This window comes from Oncorhynchus clarkii, chromosome 19, assembly GCF_045791955.1.
Source record: "Oncorhynchus clarkii lewisi isolate Uvic-CL-2024 chromosome 19, UVic_Ocla_1.0, whole genome shotgun sequence".
Lineage (NCBI taxonomy): Eukaryota > Metazoa > Chordata > Actinopteri > Salmoniformes > Salmonidae > Oncorhynchus > Oncorhynchus clarkii.
In genome coordinates, this window is record NC_092165.1 from 23,325,126 (window position 1) to 23,344,875 (window position 19,750).

The window sequence follows — 19,750 nt, forward strand, 5'->3', positions numbered from 1 at the left end:
CATTACACAGTACAAATGACTTATGGTGACAATAAAAGGCCACTCTAAATTGTGCAGTTTTGTCACACAACACAATGCCACAGATGTCTCAAGTTGACGGAGCATGCAATTGGCATGCCGACTGCAGGAATGTACACCACAGCTGTTGTCACAGATTTGAATGTTCATTTCTCTACCATAAGTTGTTTTAGAGAATTTGACAGTACGTCCAACCTGGCCTCATAACCACAGGCCATGTGTAACCATGCCAGCCCAGGACCTCCACATCCAGCTTCTTCACCTGCGGGATCGTATGAGACCAGTCACTCGGACAGCTGATGAAACTGAAGAGTATTTCTGTCCTTTTGTGGAGAAAAACACATTCTGATTGTCTGGGCTTGCTCCCGGCGCCCAAGTGGGTGGGTTTATCCCCTCCCAGGCCCACCCATGGCTGTGCCCTTGCCCAGTCATGTGACATCCATAGATTAGGGCCTAATGAATTTATTTCAATTGACTAATTTCCTTATATGAACTGTAACACAGTAAAAAGCATTGAAATGGCTGCGAGTTGCGTTTACATTTTTTGTTCAGTATACCTTTGTATTTTTTTTACAATTTCCAATATCCAGCTTTCACACTTGAGCTGATACAGAATGTAATATATGTCTAAAATACTGTGAGGTTATGAACACACACACACAAAGGCAGAGTCAGTTTCCCCTTGAAATGTAGATGACAACTGCTGCTCTAATGTGAAACATTCACCCATTATATAAATAAGGGTCTGAAAAACTGTATTAAGAAAAGTATTCTCTCTCTCTCTGTGTGTGTACCTCATGCAGAAGGCACTTGTCAATGAGCTGCATATAGGAGCTGATGTTCTCTTCATCTGGCCTGGACACCAGGAGCTGTGTGCAAACTGGAGAGAGAGGAGAGAGAGAAGGGGGAAAGGGAGGACAAAAAAAGAGAGGAGAGGGTAGAGGGTAGAAAAAGAAAGAAAAAGAGAGCGGGTGAATTACTTTCCCCAAAGCAGGGGGATTTAAGGACACAGGGTTTGAGCAAGGGGAAACGTGGCCACACTGATTTCCATATTCCACATTTCTTCCAAAATGTCCACTGTTTGTTCAGTACATAGCACTGAGGTGGTTAGGGAGAGGAAGGGAAGTCTATGGAATGTCAAGAAACCAAAACGCCCACATACTAGAATTAAGCAATTAGGCCCGATGGTATGGTATATGGCCAATATACAACGGCTAAGGGCTGTCTTACAATTGTTTATTTTAGCATGTTTTTCATTAATCCGTTTTTGATAGTCAAATAAAATGTTGCATGTCCACATTCAGTTAAGTTAAATCGCTTTCAGTCTCCTAATGCCCAAAAACAAGTAAACGCAAAAAGCCTTATGAAGTTTGAAACCTTTCCAGAAGTCAACACAGGCTTCCTATTAGGCAAAATTATAATATTTGGGACCATATGGTGGACTAATGAAAAATATGAAAATGGTTTTGAAGTTAAATAGTGAACACATTGTGACACCAGGTGTTTGGTTTCTTTCTGTGAAGTCTATCACACAAATGTGACGTGCGAGTGACAACGTTACGACAACTTAACTTCCCAATCTATGGGACTAGATCCTCTACCTTTGCCCATGACGCGAGTGAACTGGCCGGGGATGTCCCCTTCGGCGATGAGGGTAGCCCCCGTCTCCCCTTCCCCTCCTCCGGGGGCCAGGTGAGAGCCCGGGGCGGCGCTGCTCTTCCCCTCAAGGCTCAACAGGGGTTGCTGTGTGGTCGAGGAGGGCAACGACTCGTCGCTGGCCACAGCCTTGATGGGCGTCAGGATCATCTGGTGGAGCTCGGCAAGAGGGGCGCGCAGGTTACCCCCTTCCAACACGTCCTGGGAAAGGAGAGATAAAATTAAAGGGAAAGAGTGTGAGAGAGAAAAGGAAGGAGGAGGAAACAAAGTGATAGAAGGAGAGAGAATTAAGGAATGGGAGCAAGAAAGGGAAGGTCACAAAGGGGTACAGTAAAGATGAAGTGAAAGAGAGGAGAGCAGGGGAGGAGGAGATATAGCAGAGAGAAGGGAGAAAGGAAATTAGTCAGCATGATCTATAATGAAGGTGCTTCTTTAATATCAAAGAGACATATGGTACCAAACAGTTCCGGACCGTTACAGTAAGGGAAACAAATACTCATAGCCCAGAGGAGGATCATTCTAGAAGTCTCCGTCAGTCCTTTCTACAACAGCGGCTGTCAGGTGGCGGGATATTTTGGACATGAAAGGGAGGAAACGCTCTCCGACCTCATCAGCAAAAATACACACATTTCACTACTATCCTGTCCGGTCTGTCTGCATCCCAAATGACATCCTATTCCCTATATAGTGCACTACTTTTGACCAGCGCTCCACTAATTTTGACTCTGGTCAAAAGTAGTTCACTATAGGGAATACGGTGCCATTTTGGATGCATCCTCTGTGTCCCCTGTCCAGTACTGCTGCTGGTAGTCAAATCCATTTCTGAGCCCTTAACATGAGTGGCAAGCAAGCACATAAAAACTTGAAATACCAAGCAACAGGTGTCTTGTTTCACCCCCAAACCATACAAATGTAGCACAGAAGCAAATTTTTTGAATGAAGAGCCCTGGTGAAAAGGTCAGGCTTGAATTTAGAAGGCCCTATAAGAGAAGACACCCCGCTGGGACCTTGACAGCCATTGTCCGAGACCCTTATAGAGACAGGGCTCAGACGTTATCTTCCTGGATAAGTGGACTCTAGTCGAAAAAGTGTATTTTCTCTACCTGTGTCCTCTTCATCTGTACTGATCTAAAATAACTGACAGGTGAGCAAGCCATCAAATGATGTTGCTGTGTCTAAAAACATTACTAGCAGTCGAATCTTTGCTTCCTCCAGCCTCGTTTCCTCAATTCCTTTTACCTCCCTCTCAAAGAGAAATGGAAGGATCCAAGGTCTCTCACTTGGCCCTCTTCCTGATGACTAGACAGCTAGTCAGGTTTTCAGACATACTGTATTGTTTTTATCTGTCAAGTCTTTTCCACTCAGCACAGACGAAGAGAGGAAAAAGAAAAAGAGCAACTGCCCAAACTTCAGTTGACCGATCCTTTAGACAGGAAGTGAAACGCTGACCCCAATTGTCTGCCTATTTCACTCAGGCCCAATCCCAAATTGACCCTGACTGTCACAGATCTGAGAGGATTTGACAGGTATAAGCAATATGGTAATATTGCTCAGTTAACCATATTACTTATACCTATCGAATGTTCTTAGATTTCAATAAGTGCATAGGGAGAAGGTTTCAGGGGTTGATTTGGGATTGGGCCTCACTTAGCAAAACATTGTAGAAGCTTCGTGACAACTTACTCAACCTAAGAAGTTGACAGCTTGCACCACTGACCTTCTCTAGGCAGCGCAGCATGTTCTGGCGCTCCTTCAGTTTGTGGATGCTGATGACTATCTTGTGGCGCGCCCCTTTGGTGACATTCTGCAGAAAATGAATATAATTTCACTCTTTCAACATTCCTTCACCACAAACACACACCAACGACAAGTTAAAGAAATACATAATGAAAAGGGTAATTAATCAACGTGTTCAACTGAACATTTCTGAATCAATTTACTTAAAGCCTCCCATTAAAAAAAAGAATACTACTTTATAACTTGTTATAAGCATGAATGAGCCTTTATAACATCCTGTCTACCTTGTCTATCAGCTCTTTGAGGAAGACGACAAAAGTACAGTACTAGAAACTGGAGACAGACTTTCACTACCGTAACAATTCCTTAAAATTGCCTTTATGCTCCTAGTAAGTTTCCTTAGGTATTCCTTGTTGCTACTGACCTGTGATTCCAGCTGTTGTTCGGTCAGTGACATCATCTCGTCGTACGTCATGGTGGAGAATAGAGCCGCATACTTGTGGAGACGGAGGCTTTTCAGCCAGGCCGGCACATCTGTAGGCACACACGTCAGACAAATGTCTTAAGCACATCTGTAGTAAGTCAATGTAACGACACTGATATGAGTGTCCTTTCTGACATTCCCTCTCACCATTAAAACTCTCATAGTGTCTCAGACTCCGTCCCAAATAGCATCCTATTCCCTATTTAGTGGATTACTTTGGACCTGGGCCAATAGGGACTTATCCCTTCAACTCTTATCCTTCAAGTCAAAGCCGTGATGTAAAACACTGAGACCATGACCCTTTTTAGACCTCCTCAGATGTCGGTCGCTAGCTAAGGAGTTTTGGTTCTATCGTTTGCTTTGTATGTTATGTGGTGGGTGTCAATGTCAATTACCTTAGAAGTATTTTATTTTACTGCTTTAAATCACATTTCATTGTCACAGCATAATGTATTGGTAACACAGTACTTTAACGGTGTACGTCACACTTAGATGCAAACACCAGGCTCTAAACAAACCTAAAATTGCCTTTTCTTTCTACTAGAAAAGGGCAAAAACATTGACCCCAAGCAAAGGCAAACAATACCAGAAAGCTGGTTGTACCATTCATGCTCGTGTTCACAAAGTTTCGGAGTAGGAGTGCTGATATAGGATCAGTTTTGCCTTTTAGACTGTAATGAATAAGAGTGTATGGATTAGATCGTCACTCCTAGTCAGAGATACAGTCTGAATAGGAGCCCAGATGCTTAGGACTGCTTATGCAAACTTGTGCATATTGGTAATGGTTCAAGGATATACGGGGTACACTAGGAACCAGATGTCACTGTATCTGTGTCCCGAGACTGCGCATGCAACAGGGTCTTATAGAAAGCCACCCTATAAAGGCAACATCAGAGAATGTACGCTCCTGTCCTGACAGTACTCTGTCGTCGCTAGTCAAGCCATATTGGAGCCCTTAACATGAGCGGTGGTGGCGCATAACAACTTAAAATACCAAGCAACGGGGGTCTTGTTTCCTATTGCCCCATTCACTCAAGTGCTTGCACAGACAAGATGCGGGGGCCAACCAAACCAACCAATTAAAACTTGGCCCAGAAGTCACCAGGTACAGTATTCGTACCGAACCGTTAGGTATGGGGACCTCGGTTCAGTCTGCACTGTGAACCCGAATGAATACATTTTAAAAAAGGAACAAAATGAAAAACACTAGGTCTATAGGCTATGCTGCATTTTAGGCCTATGTTGGTTGAGTAAATCTGAACTGAAAAAACATTTCAGAATATTCTATTAAAACAACTAGAGCCAATGCTCACGTTGTAATCAAAGTTAAAATCTGAATTGGCACATTTCAAACTGTCCATTTGTGAGGCGCAGCAGTGAACTTAGTTCTGTCCGATGGCGATTGGTGGGTTTGATAAACCAGAATTCGAGGAGAGTTGTGAGAGTTGTGAATAAAACGTAAACAGTATGTCACCACGCTCAACGAGAATTATTTTTGCAGTTGCCAACACCTGTACAAAACATTAGGAACATCTTCCTAAAATTGAGTTGCCCCTTTGCCCTCAGAACAGCCTCAATTCATTGGGGCATGCACTCCACAAGGTGTTGAAAGCGTTCCACAGGGACGCTGGCCCATGTTGACTCCATTGCTTCCCACAGTTGTGTCAAGTTGGCTAGATGTCCTTTGGGTGGTGGACCATTCTTGATTCACACGGGAAACTGTTGAGCGTGAAAACCCCAGCAGCATTGCAGTTCTTGACACACTCAAACCGGTGCGCACCTACTACCAAGTACAAAAATGTATCCACTCATTACTGCAAGTCGCTCTGGATTAGCTAAATGACTAAAATGTAAATCCCCCTTTCAAAAGACAAGTCTTTTGTCTTGCCCATTCACACTCTGAATGGTAATAGTCTCAAGGCAATTCCTTCTTTAACCGGTCTCCTGGATGGATTTAACAAGTGACATCAATACAGAATCATATGAAAGGTGAAAGTTATGTCCTGGAAAGATGTTTTGAACACATATGTTGACACATTTACGCCGACATCACCCCAGTATACAAGAGCAAGACGGAAACGCAAAGAAACACCACAACAACGTCTCCCCTCTACATTCAAGCAACCCTTGGCAGCAGATTCTGACCGGTCTAAAGAAATTACAAGAGCAGGCTATGTAGGCTATTTTTGTATCTGAAATGAGAATAGGGTGTTTCCGCACCTCGTGAAAGTGATCGAGCCCTGTTATGAACTTTACTCTTGCATCCATTTCAGCAAACAAGTAGTACCCACTTTATATAAGCAGGCCAAAGCTTTCAATTAATTGTGTTGCGCTTACTTAACTTGTTGAATTCTAGGGGTCATTTAAAAAAATTTTTTTTTAAATAACGTTCCCAAAGTAAACGGGCTATTTTTCAGGACCAGAAAATAGAATATGCATATAATTGACAGCTTATGATAGAAAACACTCTAAAGTTTCCAAAACTGTAAAGATATTGTCTGTGAGTATAACAGAACTGATATTGCAGGCAAAAGAATGAGAAAAGTCCCTTCCTATGCTTCCCTATTGAGCAGTGAATGGGATATCAACGAGATTCCTTTTTCTATGGCTTCCTTAATGTGTCTAGTATCACAAGACATAGTTTCAGGCTTTTATTTTGAAAATTGAGCCTGAGCGACAACATTGTGTCAGTGTCCACCTGATGGCTCTTTGTGTATTTCTTGCGCAAAAGAGTTAGCCATTTTTCCACCCGGTCTTACTAAAAAAAGCTCTGTCCCGGTTGATATATTATCAAATAGATATTTGAAAAACACCTTGAGGATTGATTATAAACAACATTTGCCATGTTTCTGTAGATATTATGGAGATAATTTGGAATATTTTCCGGCGTTGTCGTTACTGCAATTTCCAGTCGTTTTCTCAGCCAAACCTGAAAAACTAATTATTGGGGAAAAAAGGAACATTTGCTATCTAACTGGGAGTCTCGTGAGTGAAAACATCCGAAGGTCATCAAAGGTAAACAATTTAATTTGATTGCTTTTCTGATTTTCGTGACCAGATTGCCTGCTGCTAGCTAGGCATAATGCTATGCTAGGCTATCGATAAACTTACACAAATGCTTGTCTTGCTTTGGCTGTAAAGCATATTTGCAAAATCTGAGATGACAGGGTGATTAACAAAAGGCTAAGCTGTGTTTGAATATATTTCACTTGTGATTTCATGAATATGAATATTTTCTAGTAAGATTTTTTGTCCGTTGCGTTATGCTACTTAGTGTCAGTTGATGACAATTCTCCCGGATCCGGGATGGGTAGTTACTTAACAGAGACAGCCCACATGCCTGGAAAAAAGCCACTTGAACGGCCCTCAAACTGGTAATTACTAGTGAGAAACTATCATCCTGAGCACCCACGTCTCCGACATGGTGACCCCTGACGTCACCTACTAAGGAAATAGTAGTAAATAACAATCTACACTGAACAGAAATATGAACGCAACATGTAAAGTGTTAGTCCCATGTTTCATGAGCTGAAAAAAAAAATAATAATAATTCCATATGCACAAAGCTTATTTCTTTCAAATTTTGTGCACAAATTTGTTTATATCCCTTAGTGAGCATTTCTCCTTTGACTAGATAATCCATCCACTGACAGGTGTGGCATATCAAGAAGCTGATTAAACAGCATGATCATTACACAGGTGCACCTTGTGCTGGGGACAATAAAAGGCCACTCAAATGTGTAGCTTTGTCACACAATGCCACAGAAGTTAAGGGAGCTAGAGAAATGTCCACCAGAGCTGTTGCCAGAGAATTTAAATGTTAATTTTTCTACCATAAGCCGCCTCCAACTGTTTTAGAGAATTTGGCAGTACGACCAACCAGCCTCACAACCGCAAACCACGTGTATTGTGTCGTATGGGCGAACGGTTTCCTGATGTCAACGTTGTGAACAGAGTGCGCCATGGTGGCAGTGGGGTTATGGTATGGAAAGGCATAAGCTACGGACAACAAACACAATTGCATTTCATCGATTGCAATTTCAATGCACAGAGATACCGTGATGAGATCCTGAGGTCTATTGTCGTGCCATTCATCCGCTGCAATCACCTCATGTTTCAGCATGATAATGCACAGTCCCATGGCTTGGAAGCTGAACATTTCCCAGTTCTTCCATGGCCTGCATACTCACTAGACATGTCACCCATTAAACATGTATGGGATGTTCTGGATCTACGTGTACGACAGCGTGTTACAGTTCCCGCCAAAATTCAGCAACTTTGCATAGCCATTGAGGAGTGGGCAACATTACAGGCCAAAATCAACAGCCTAATCAACTCTACGTGATGGCAATGTGTCACGCTGCATGAGGCAAATGGTGGTCACACCAGATACTGACTGGTTTTCTGATCCACGCGCCTACCTTTTTTTTAAGGTATCTGTGACCAACAGATTAATATCTGTATTCTCAGTCATGTGTAATCCATAGATTAGGGGGTGCGTGCTCAGTCCCCTCCTATACTCCCTGTTCACCCATGACTGCATGGCCAAGCATGACTCCAACACCATCATTAAGTTTGCCGACGACACAACAGTGGTAGGCCTGATCACCGACAACGATGAGACAGCCTATAGGGAGGTCAGAGACCTGGCAGTGTGGTGGCAGGATAACAACCTCTCCCTCAATGTGATCAAGACAACAAAGATGATTGTGGACTACAGGAAAGGAGGACCCGAGTGTAGTGCATACGGCCAAGCTTCCTGCCATCCAGAACCTCTATACCAGGTGGTGTCAGAGGAAGGCCCCAAAAAATTGCCAAAGACTCCACCCACCCTAGTCAGACTGTTCTCTCTGCTACCGCACAGCAAGCGGTACTGGAGCGCCAAGTCTAGGTCCAAAAGGCTTCTTAACAGCTTCTACCCCCAAGCCATAAGACTCCTGAACAGCTAACCAACAGCTAAATTAATGGCTACCCGGACTATTTGCATTGTCCCCCTCACCCCCATTTTTACGCTGCTGCTACTCCTTGTTTATTATCTATGCATTGTCACTTTACCTCTATCTACTGTACATGTACATATTACCTAAATCACCTCGACTAGTCACTTCCCCCACACATTGACTCTGTACCGGTACCCCCTGTATATACAGTGCCTTGCGAAAGTATTCAGCCCCCTTGAACTTTGCGACCTTTTGCCACATTTCAGGCTTCAAACATAAAGATATAAAACTGTATTTTTTTGTGAAGAATCAACAACAAGTGGGACACAATCATGAAGTGGAACGACATTTATTGGATATTTCAAACTTTTTTAACAAATCAAAAACTGAAAAATTGGGCGTGCAAAATTATTCAGCCCCCTTAAGTTAATACTTTGTAGCGCCACCTTTTGCTGCGATTACAGCTGTAAGTCGCTTGGGGTATGTCTCTATCAGTTTTGCACATCGAGAGATTTTTTCCCATTCCTCCTTGCAAAACAGCTCGAGCTCAGTGAGGTTGGATGGAGAGCATTTGTGAACAGCAGTTTTCAGTTCTTTCCACAGATTCTCGATTGGATTCAGGTCTGGACTTTGACTTGGCCATTCTAACACCTGGATATGTTTATTTTTGAACCATTCAATTGTAGATTTTGCTTTATGTTTTGGATCATTGTCTTGTTGGAAGACAAATCTCCATCCCAGTCTCAGGTCTTTTGCAGACTCCATCAGGTTTTCTTCCAGAATGGTCCTGTATTTGGCTCCATCCATCTTCCCATCAATTTTAACCATCTTCCCTGTCCCTGCTGAAGAAAAGCAGGCCCAAACCATGATGCTGCCACCACCATGTTTGACAGTGGGGATGGTGTGTTCAGAGTGATGAGCTGTGTTGCTTTTACGCCAAACATAACGTTTTGCATTGTTGCCAAAAAGTTCAATTTTGGTTTCATCTGACCAGAGCACCTTCTTCCACATGTTTGGGGTGTCTCCCAGGTGGCTTGTGGCAAACTTTAAACAACACTTTTTATGGATATCTTTAAGAAATGTCTTTCTTCTTGCCACTCTTCCATAAAGGACAGATTTGTGCAATATACGACTGATTGTTGTCCTATGGACAGAGTCTCCCACCTCAGCTGTAGATCTCTGCAGTTCATCCAGAGTGATCATGGGCCTCTTGGCTGCATCTCTGATCAGTCTTCTCCTTGTATGAGCTGAAAGTTTAGAGGGACGGCCAGGTCTTGGTAGATTTGCAGTGGTCTGATACTCCTTCCATTTCAATATTATCGCTTGCACAGTGCTCCTTGGGATGTTTAAAGCTTGGGAAATCTTTTGTATCCAAATCCGGCTTTAAACTTCTTCACAACAGTATCTCGGACCTGCCTGGTGTGTTCCTTGTTCTTCATGATGCTCTCTGCGCTTTTAACGGACCTTTGAGCCTATCACAGTGCAGGTGCATTTATACGGAGACTTGATTACACACAGGTGGATTGTATTTATCATCATTAGTCATTTAGGTCAACATTGGATCATTCAGAGATCCTCACTGAACTTCTGGAGAGAGTTTGCTGCACTGAAAGTAAAGGGTCTGAATAATTTTGCACGCCCAATTTTTCAGTTTTTGATTTGTTAAAAAAGTTTGAAATATCCAATAAATGTCGTTCCACTTCATGATTGTGTCCCACTTGTTGTTGATTCTTCACAAAAAAATACAGTTTTATATCTTTATGTTTGAAGCCTGAAATGTGGCAAAAGGTCGCAAAGTTCAAGGGGGCCGAATACTTTCGCAAGTTACTGTAGCCTTGCTGTGAACTGTGTGTGCACCGGTGATTCATTCTGCTAATTCTGTTGCAAAACATTTCTTAACACGGAAGAAAACGGAAGAAAATGGGCAGGGCCCTATCTGAATTTGTCCAATACCAGAAACTCTTGTTTAAGTTGCAAAACGGAACTGAAACTGTTTGGACTAATGATTGCACACCAGATCAGATGCAGGCAAGAGTGTGCAAGGCAGTATTGAATCTGGTATTGAATCTGTCACCTTGATTCCTACAATGTGTCTCTCAAACCTGTGCAACTACATTATAAACTTTCATGTGCAGGCCAGGTTGTAGCAACATCATAATGGGTACAGGGCAAATTCAGGTATTATGTAAACTCAGTGAAAAAAATAAATTTCCCTTTTTCAGGACCCTGTCTTTCAAAGATAATTGGTAAAAATCCAAATAACTTCACAGGTTATTTGGGTTTAAACACGGTTTAAACACTGTTTCCCATGCTTGTTCAATGAACCATAAACAATTGATGAACATGCACTTGTGGAACAGTCGTTAAGACTAAGGCTTACAGACAGTAGGCAATTAAGGTCACAGTTATGAAAACTTATGACACTAAAGAGGCCTTTCTACTGACTATGAAAAACACCAAAAGAAAGATTCCCAGGGTCCCTGCTCATCTGCGTGAACGTGCTTTAGGCATGCTGCAAGGAAGCATTAGGACTGCAGATGTGGCCAGGGCAATAAATTGCAATGTCCGTACTGTGAGATGCCTAAGACAGCGCTACAGGGAGACAGGACGGACAGCTGATCGGCCTCGCAATGGCAGACCACGTGTAACAACACCTGCACAGGATCGGTACATCCGAGCATCACACCTGCGGGACAGGTACAGGATGGCAACAACTGCCCGAGTTACACCAGGAACACCCAATCCCTCCATCAGTGCTCAGACTGTCCATCATAGGCCGAGAGAGGCTGGACTGAGGGGTTGTAGGCCTGTTGTAGGGCAGGTCCTCACCAGACATCACCGGTAACAACGTTGCCTATGGGCAGAAACCCACCATTGCAGGACCAGACAGGACTGGCAAAAAGTGGTCTTCACTGACGAGTCGCGGTTTTGTCTCACCAGGGGTGATGGTCAGATTCGCGTTTACAGGGAAGACATCCTCCTCCCTCATGTGGTACCCTTCCTGCAGGCTCATCCTGACATGACCCTCCAGCATGACAATGCCACCAGCCATACTGCTCGTTCTGTGCATGATTTCTTGCAAGACAGGAATATCAGTGTTCTGCCATGGTCAGCGAAGAGCCCGGATTTCAATCCCATTGAGCACGTCTGGGACCTGTTGGATCGGAGGGTGAGGGCTAGGGCCATTCCCCCCCAAAATGTCCGGGAACTTGCAGGTGCCTTGGTGGAAGAGTGGGGTAACATCTCACAGCAAGAACTGGCAAATCTGGTGCAGTCCATGAGGAGGAGATGCACTGCAATACTTAATGCAGCTGGTGGCCACACCAGATACTGACACCAGATACAGTTACTTTGATTTTGACACCCGCTTTGTTCAGGGACACATTATTCCATTTCTGTTAGTCACATGTCTGTGGAACTTGTTCAGTTTATGTCTGTTGTTGGATCTTGTTATGTTCATAGAAATATTTACACATGTTAAGTTTGCTGAAAATAAACACAGTTGACAGTGAGAGAACATTTCTTTTTTTGCTGAGTTTAGTAGTATAAACCTATCGATGTTTCATTGAGCTGGGTGAATGGAATATGAATGACAGTCATCCAATAATAACGTCCTCCTTAATCTTAAACGGCACCGACCACAACTGCTGGAGAGGACATTCTAGAAAACACTTTAACCGTCTCAGACCAGGACGGACACAAAGCTCTGTTTCAACTGACATTGATAGACTTGGAATTTTTAATCAATGACTGGATCACTACACTAAATATCTAACAAACTATCAAACGCATTTGGGGGGCAGACGCGGTCAACTCAAAAACAGTTGATGAGGGACATCCTGTGGTGAACACCCTCTATCCCCCTAGCCCCCATGGCTGCCTCCTCCATGCTACCCTGTCCGCTACGCATGAGAGCGGTGGAGTACTGAACTCACCCCTCATGCCGCTGCCCTCCTTATGAAATGTGCTCCTGCGGTACAAACTTCCTCCACAGCATCCTCCTCCTCCTAGACCTGCGTCCTCCAGGTGCTCGCTGCCGCCACTACCCGAAGACGCTACGCTGCTCTGGGGGGAGAGGGGTGCGTGGTGGGGGTCGGTGGGGGCCAGCCCCAGCCCTCCTCCTCCCCGGGGCCCGCGCAGGTCCTCCTGGGAGAGCCAGCCATGACCCAAACCCAAGGAGGAGGAACCGGCCAAGGAGCCATCACTCATCGGGGGGGTAAGGGACACCGAACGCTTCAGGGGACTGTGCTGCCCTCCGCCGCCGCCAAACAGGACTGCAAGACACACACAAGAGACAGGGGGGTGGGGAGGCCCAGACAGTTAGAAAGGGGCTCAGTTCTGCTAGGATACTACCATGATAACACACTGTGTTAGTTTGAGAGCTAGTAGGGACATGGACAGACAGGCATGGTGAGGCCCAGACCAGGCCTGAGTCTTAGCCCCCAGCTCAACTTTACTGTAACCAATTTACTGATGATTATAATGTCCATTCACAACACACTGTTCTCCCAGCCAGAGGCTTCTGTCTTTCTGTACCAGTGGGAAGTAGGGGTGGCAGGTAGCCTAGTGGTTAAAGCGTTGGGCCAGTAACCGAAGGTCGCTAGATTGAAGAGGCCGCTGAGCACAGTTGGGTCACAGAAAACACAACTTGTCATATTTATTTTATTTGTCGGAAAAACAAGCAGGCAAGAGAGGGGGAGAGACAGACATTTTCCCCTGCTTTTACACCTACACAACAGGTAAACCTTGTATGGCGTCACAGAACATTCGAGAAGTAGCTGGAGTAGGACAATTCCACAGTAACGGAATTATGCGGATTCAGATGTTTCACTTTAAATTGTATGCCAAACAAAAACAATTGATTTCCAACTCTGTCACAAAATCACATTTACTGGAAGAACTGTGCAGATGCAATGCTTGGTTAAAGAATTACAGTAAAATCTCCCTCAGTTTTGAATTCAACCACGTTTTCTTAAATTTCTGTTATAAATATCTGCTCCAAATTAAGAATCAAAAGATGTCTGCAGAAAGAAGACAGCTATGACATGAGGCAAGTAGGCTAGTAGTGATGGGGCTCTAGTGAGAGGCAAAAGCATGCTGCATACTCAAGGATGAAAACATGTATTTTGGATATTGAACTACAGTTGCTGAAGTGGATGTACTTCTGGTGAAGGAATGACGGTAATGGAATTACATCATGCGTCCCTGATCTATACAGAAATGTATAATTATGGATATTAATATAATTATATTCATGGTGATGTATGCTGAATAGGTACACACATGTAGAAATATGCAATACCCTTCTTTTGCATAATTGGGTCCTATTCTACACAGTGGCTATAATGGTAATGAGTTCCACCCCCAAACAAGACCATTATATGGTTGGTCCAGAACAGACCAAATCTGAAACAATCAAAAGCGAAACGCTTTTCATTTAAAAAAATGTATACAAATGTTCAAATCTTTGACTGAGTATTTTGTGTAGATCGTTGACCAAAAAAATGACAATTAAATCAATTTTAATCCCACTTTGTAACAACAAAATGTATAAAAAGTCACAAATATAGACTCTTCGCTTTCATTGAACACCCAATTTGACATGCTCCTATGAACTCCAATTTAGATGGAAATGCCCAGTAGACGGAGTGGGCACGCTGGCTTCGAAGGCAAAAAAAATAAGATGTACTGGAGAGAGCTTTATGTGCCCACTGTCCGGCCGGTGTCTGTGTGTGTGTCGTCTCTTTCTCCCCCTATATGCGGCACCACTAACTGTGTTAGCCTGGCTATGTATAGGACTTTACGGGCTAGTTTAAAATAGGTGGCCAGCTAACATTACAAGTTCCAGTCCCAAAATATTAGCCATTTTCCTTAAATACAGACTCTCCACAAAGGCTACCTTACATGGGTAAGGGATGGGACGTGGTGCCTGGGATGGCGATAGGGAGGTACGCATGTGGGGTTTGGTGGGGTGAGACAGAGACAGAGACAGACGGAGGGGATTGTGTGTAGAAATATTGCATTGTTGAAAAATATGGAGACTTAACCCATTGAAAGATCATTCTCTAGTACTCTATGGTTGGCAGACCCTATGAATATGCCAATAATAGAGTACTATGGTCCAGTCATAAAAATAGAGAATGATCATTCTATGGGTCAAATTTCCATATTTTTCAACACACAATTTCCATTTTGCCATAATCAACAATTCCTTTGTTTATAAACTATATTGAACAATAAACACTTCCTGAGTAGCCTATAACAGCCCTATGACTTAACTGGTATAAATTATTAAATATACAATCCAAATAGAGAGAATTACTTAATTTGGGCATAAGAAGAAAAACCTTAGCTAGCTCATTTAGCCACTAAATCTCTAACCTAACCACCATAATAAACTGCCCTGGCTGACAGTCAATTAATTTGAAGATTACTAGTGCCACACTCAGTAAGCAAACATTGAGGGAGGTTGCAGATAGAAATGTCCGAATAGAGCTGACATGATTCCTTATTCTACATATCATATACATGTTTGCCTCATAACATATCATAACATATCTCTATCTGAACATTCCAGAAAGTTGTGCACTGCTGAATGCAACCCCAATTCAAACACATTGAGACAATTTATGCTTGATTCTGAAAATGTGTTCGGAGGCTCCGTTTGGAGGGTGTAACGCAATTCAGAGCCTCCAGAGTCACGCAGAGGCCAAATTGAGCTCAGTACCACATCGTTGTGCGCCTCAGAAATTTTGCAACAATGCGGAGGGCTCCGTATAGCTCTGCCTTGACATAATTGGTTGATGGTAGATGGGGTCGGGAGGACCGGTATAAACACAAACTCTCTCCCTTGACAACTTCCTTCACAACAGCTCTGCGCTGCTCCGCAAAGCGTAAGAAGTATGAAATCCCCGACTTCCGTATCACCGTAAATGCTGCATGGCCAATGCAGACGTTGAATTGACCATTAAGTGCCTTAATCCTGTGGTGACTGACCATTGGCTAAAAGGAGGGCAACTCTAGAGTAGAGTTATAAAATCGCTCATTTGTGCTATGGACTTCTAAAACTCCCAAGCACAGTAAAAAAATAAGAGGATCTTGCGCAGGGCCCAGAGCTTTAAATGTGTCCTTATTTATATCTCCAGCTGTCTCCTTCATCTGAGAAAAAAATACCCTTGCATTCTTCAACTGGAAATATCCTGCTCTAACCACAGATATGTTAAATCTGAATAGCTTTGGAGTGCTGGGCGATAGGGCCTACTCACCCACCTACCACTTTAGACTTCAACGCAGCGGGTAGACATTTTCCAGCTATTTGTCAGGTGGCTAGTGGCTGGCTGACTTGGGTTTCTTTGGAGTTTACCTTATAGCATTGGTTCCGGCTGAGGGTGCTCTAGAACAGGGGTTCCAAAACATTTTCACTCAGCCCCCCCCTTCCAGCACTGGAGAACACCCCCCTCCTTGTGTCTATTTCTATGGGTATAAGCACAAACTGTTCACACCCCACTTTATTTGCCATTTTAAAGCTAATTTCCTGCAATTCGATTTAGCCATATCTTATATGTGATATTTGAGTGACTCAAACATTACAACAAAACCTATGGGCAAAAAAACCTAGCTGACATGGGCTAGTTGATCTGGACATTCCTTAAAAGTTATAAATAGCTCTCTAAGGTCTGCAATGACAACATGAAAACTGTGTGTGTGTGTGTGTGTGGGGGGGGGGGGGGGGGGGTGGCATCTAGACTCTTGAGACTTTGGCGCCACTTTATTTGAAAAGGTTACTAACACAACTAAAGGAGGTGTAAAGTGACATTGTAAACTATAATTTCAGAGTGTCCTGACAAGTCCGTTTAATAAAGACTGCACTCTCATCAGCATCAGGAACCCTGACTAAGCACATGCAAACTACTGAGTGAGCTGCTAAGAGTGAGTATTTTAATCCAAAACAACAACACGAAGTGGAGGAGGCCACATCATAACACAGCTTCCTTTCCTTTCCTGGTCCCCTTTAATTCACCACAACTGACGGTGAAAGGCCTGGGTAGGTCTTCAAACCAAACCTAACCTAACTCTTTACTGGTCCAGGCCAGGTTTATACTGTGACACCCTCAGCGGGGTCAACGACAACCAGATGTATTTGGTTTTCAGGGATACATTACCTTCAACCTAGCTTCCTTTTTCCCTGAAAACCAGATGTGGGGACTGCTCAGGCAGTTTTATGCCCATTTTATGTTAGTTACTACTATGACAACATTGGGACAACTGTTCATGTAAACAGAGCATAATTAATACATTTGATTGATTGATTGCTCCTTTCAGATCAGTGCTGCTCCAGATAGAAAGTAAACCATGAGAGGAAAGGAAGAAAGGAAGCCATGTCAGACAATTGGGACTTCGCTATAAAAAGCAGGAAGTCGAAAAAGAAGAGCCACTCACTGGTGTTGCTGCTGCCGCCCGTGCCCACCGTGTTAATACTCCCAGGTACAGACGAGGACGGGTAGAGAGCCAGGTGCCCACCATTCTCACACCCTCCCTGCCCCTGCTGCTGCCATCCGCTGCCCAACCCCGAGTCCCTCGACCCCTGCCAGCCGTTGAGCCGATCGTCTGAGCCGTAGCGCTGGTGGTGATACAGGTGACCCAGGTGGCCCACAGAGGAACCCAAACTGGAACCCGACGAGGAGAGCGTTGAGGGGGGTGTCTGATGGTGCGAGGCTGGGGAGGGGGGCAGTCGTTCCAACGAGTCAGCCCGGGCAGCAGCGCGTTCCTCCAGGTGATTGAGCCAGAGGGCAAGGGCGGCTCGGTCGTCCAGTGAGGTGGCCGGGTGGATGAGGGCGTAGGAGAGGAGCTGGCGCGACTCCTCCAGATGGCGGCCGTGCTCGATGGTGTGTGCCAGGATGCGGGGGAGGAGGCGCATGTACTCGCCCTTGGCTTCGACGTTGCCCGGCTTGAGCAGGGGCAGGTGGGTGAGGACCAGGGAGATGACACGCTCCTTGGGCTCACCCTGCCACTGGCTGATCACCACTGGGGGAGGAAGAGCGAGAAGGAAGAGAAAAAGAGAGGAACGGTTAATATAGGAATCTACAGTAACACATAACAATGGCTTATTCATAATGGTGTGACTTTTTGAATTTACAGATAGCAAATGTGCAGTGTTTTCCATTAGTACCGGCTGTTGCCTTATACAGCCACACTCATTTTGAGCCAGAAAAAAGTCTGCCGATCCATCTCCCGCTGGAATGAACGATATGATCGTGATAACAAAAGGACATGAGTTCCTGTATGTTCACCCGACCTAGAATACCTCAAATGCCGACCGTATTATCTCCCAAGAGAATTATCTTCAGTTATAGTCACAGCCATGTATATCCCCCCTCAAGCCGATACCGCGACGGCCCTCAAAGAACTCCACTGGACTTTATGCAAAAACCACATATCCTGAGGCCGCATTTATTGTAACTGGGGATTTTAACAAAGCAAATTTGAGAATAAAATCTGCTGAAGTTCTATCAGCACATCGACTGTAGTACTCGCGCTGCTAAAAACACTCGACCTCTGCTACTCCAACTTCCAGGATGCCTACAGGGCAAATCTGATCATGACTCCATTTTGCTCCTCCCTTCCTACAGGCAGAAACTCAAACAGGAAGCACCCGTGCTAAGGACTATTCAACGGTGGTCTGACCAATCAGAATCCACGCTTCAAGATTTTGATCACGCGGACTGGGATATGTTATGGGTAGCTTCCGAGAATAATGTCAACGATTACACTGAGTGACTGAGTTTATCAGGAAGAATCATGCAAGCTAACAGGCGGGCCACAAACAGACAAATAAAGGTGCAGTACAACAGCGGTGTGCAGAATGGCAACACAAAATGCACAACTCGTTGATCCTTGTCACGAATGGGCTGTTGCAGCAGACGACCACACTGGAGGTTCCATTACTATCAGCCAAAAACAAGAAAGAAGCAGCTCCGGTGGGCACACGATCAGCAACACTGGACAATTGAGGAGTGGAAAAATATCACCTGGAACATGAGCTCAGTTTTCTTGAGTGGCCTACGCAGTCCCAGATCTCAATCCAATAGAGCATCTTTGGGATGAGATGGAACGTTGAATGTTCACATCATGAATGTACCTCCGTCCAATCTGCAGCAACTGTGTGATGCCATCGTGCTTCTGACACCTTGCACAATGCCCCGAATAATAATAAACTTTTGACTGGTACTGTATGTATGTCCTCAGATCCTCAAAAGGTTCTACAGCTGCACCATCGAGAGCATTCTGACTGGTTGCATCACTGCCTGGTATGGCGACTGCTCGGCCTCCGACCGCAAGGCACTACAGAGGGTAGTGCGAATGGCCCAGTACACATCACTGGGGCCAAGCTCCCTGCCATCCAGGACCTCTATACCAGGCGGTGTCAGAGGAAGGCCCTAAAAATTGTCAAAGACTCCAGCCACCCTAGTCATAGACTGTTCTTTCTGCTACCGCACGACAAGCGGTACCATAGCGCCAAGTCTAGGTCCAAGAGGCTTCCAAACAGCTTCTACCCCCAAGCCATAAAACTCCTGAACATCTAGTCAAATGGCTACCCAGACTATTTGCATTGCCCCCCTTCCCCCTCCACACCACTGCCACTCTCTGTTGTCATCTATGCATAGTCACTTTAATAACTCTACCTACATGTACATACTACCTCGAATAACCAGTGCCCCTGCACATTGACTCTGTACCGGCACCCCCCTGTATATATTGTTATTTTTTACTGCTGCTCTTTAATTACTTGTTACTTTTCATCTCTTATTCTTATCCATATTTTTTATATATTTTTTTAACTGCACTTTTGGTTAGGGGCTCGTAAGTAAGCATTTCACTCTAAGGTCTGCACCTGTTGTACTAATAAAATGTGATT

General features: G+C 44.3%; 1 protein-coding gene across 3 annotated transcripts in view; it reads right to left on the minus strand.

Moving 5' to 3' along the window:
* Positions 1-19,750, minus strand: part of LOC139374941 (protein Smaug homolog 1-like) — a 102,715-nt gene that overhangs the window by 23,233 nt on the left and 59,732 nt on the right. For 2 of the 3 annotated variants that reach the window (XM_071116200.1, XM_071116201.1), the window contains 6 exons: positions 17,275-17,859; positions 12,771-13,109; positions 3,836-3,945; positions 3,392-3,478; positions 1,620-1,875; positions 813-898 (listed from right to left, as the gene is read on the minus strand). In XM_071116200.1, coding sequence (XP_070972301.1) covers positions 813-898; positions 1,620-1,875; positions 3,392-3,478; positions 3,836-3,945; positions 12,771-13,109; positions 17,275-17,859 — 1,463 coding nt within the window. The remainder of the gene's footprint in view (positions 1-812; positions 899-1,619; positions 1,876-3,391; positions 3,479-3,835; positions 3,946-12,770; positions 13,110-17,274; positions 17,860-19,750) is intronic. The other variant, XM_071116202.1, reaches the window with a different exon arrangement.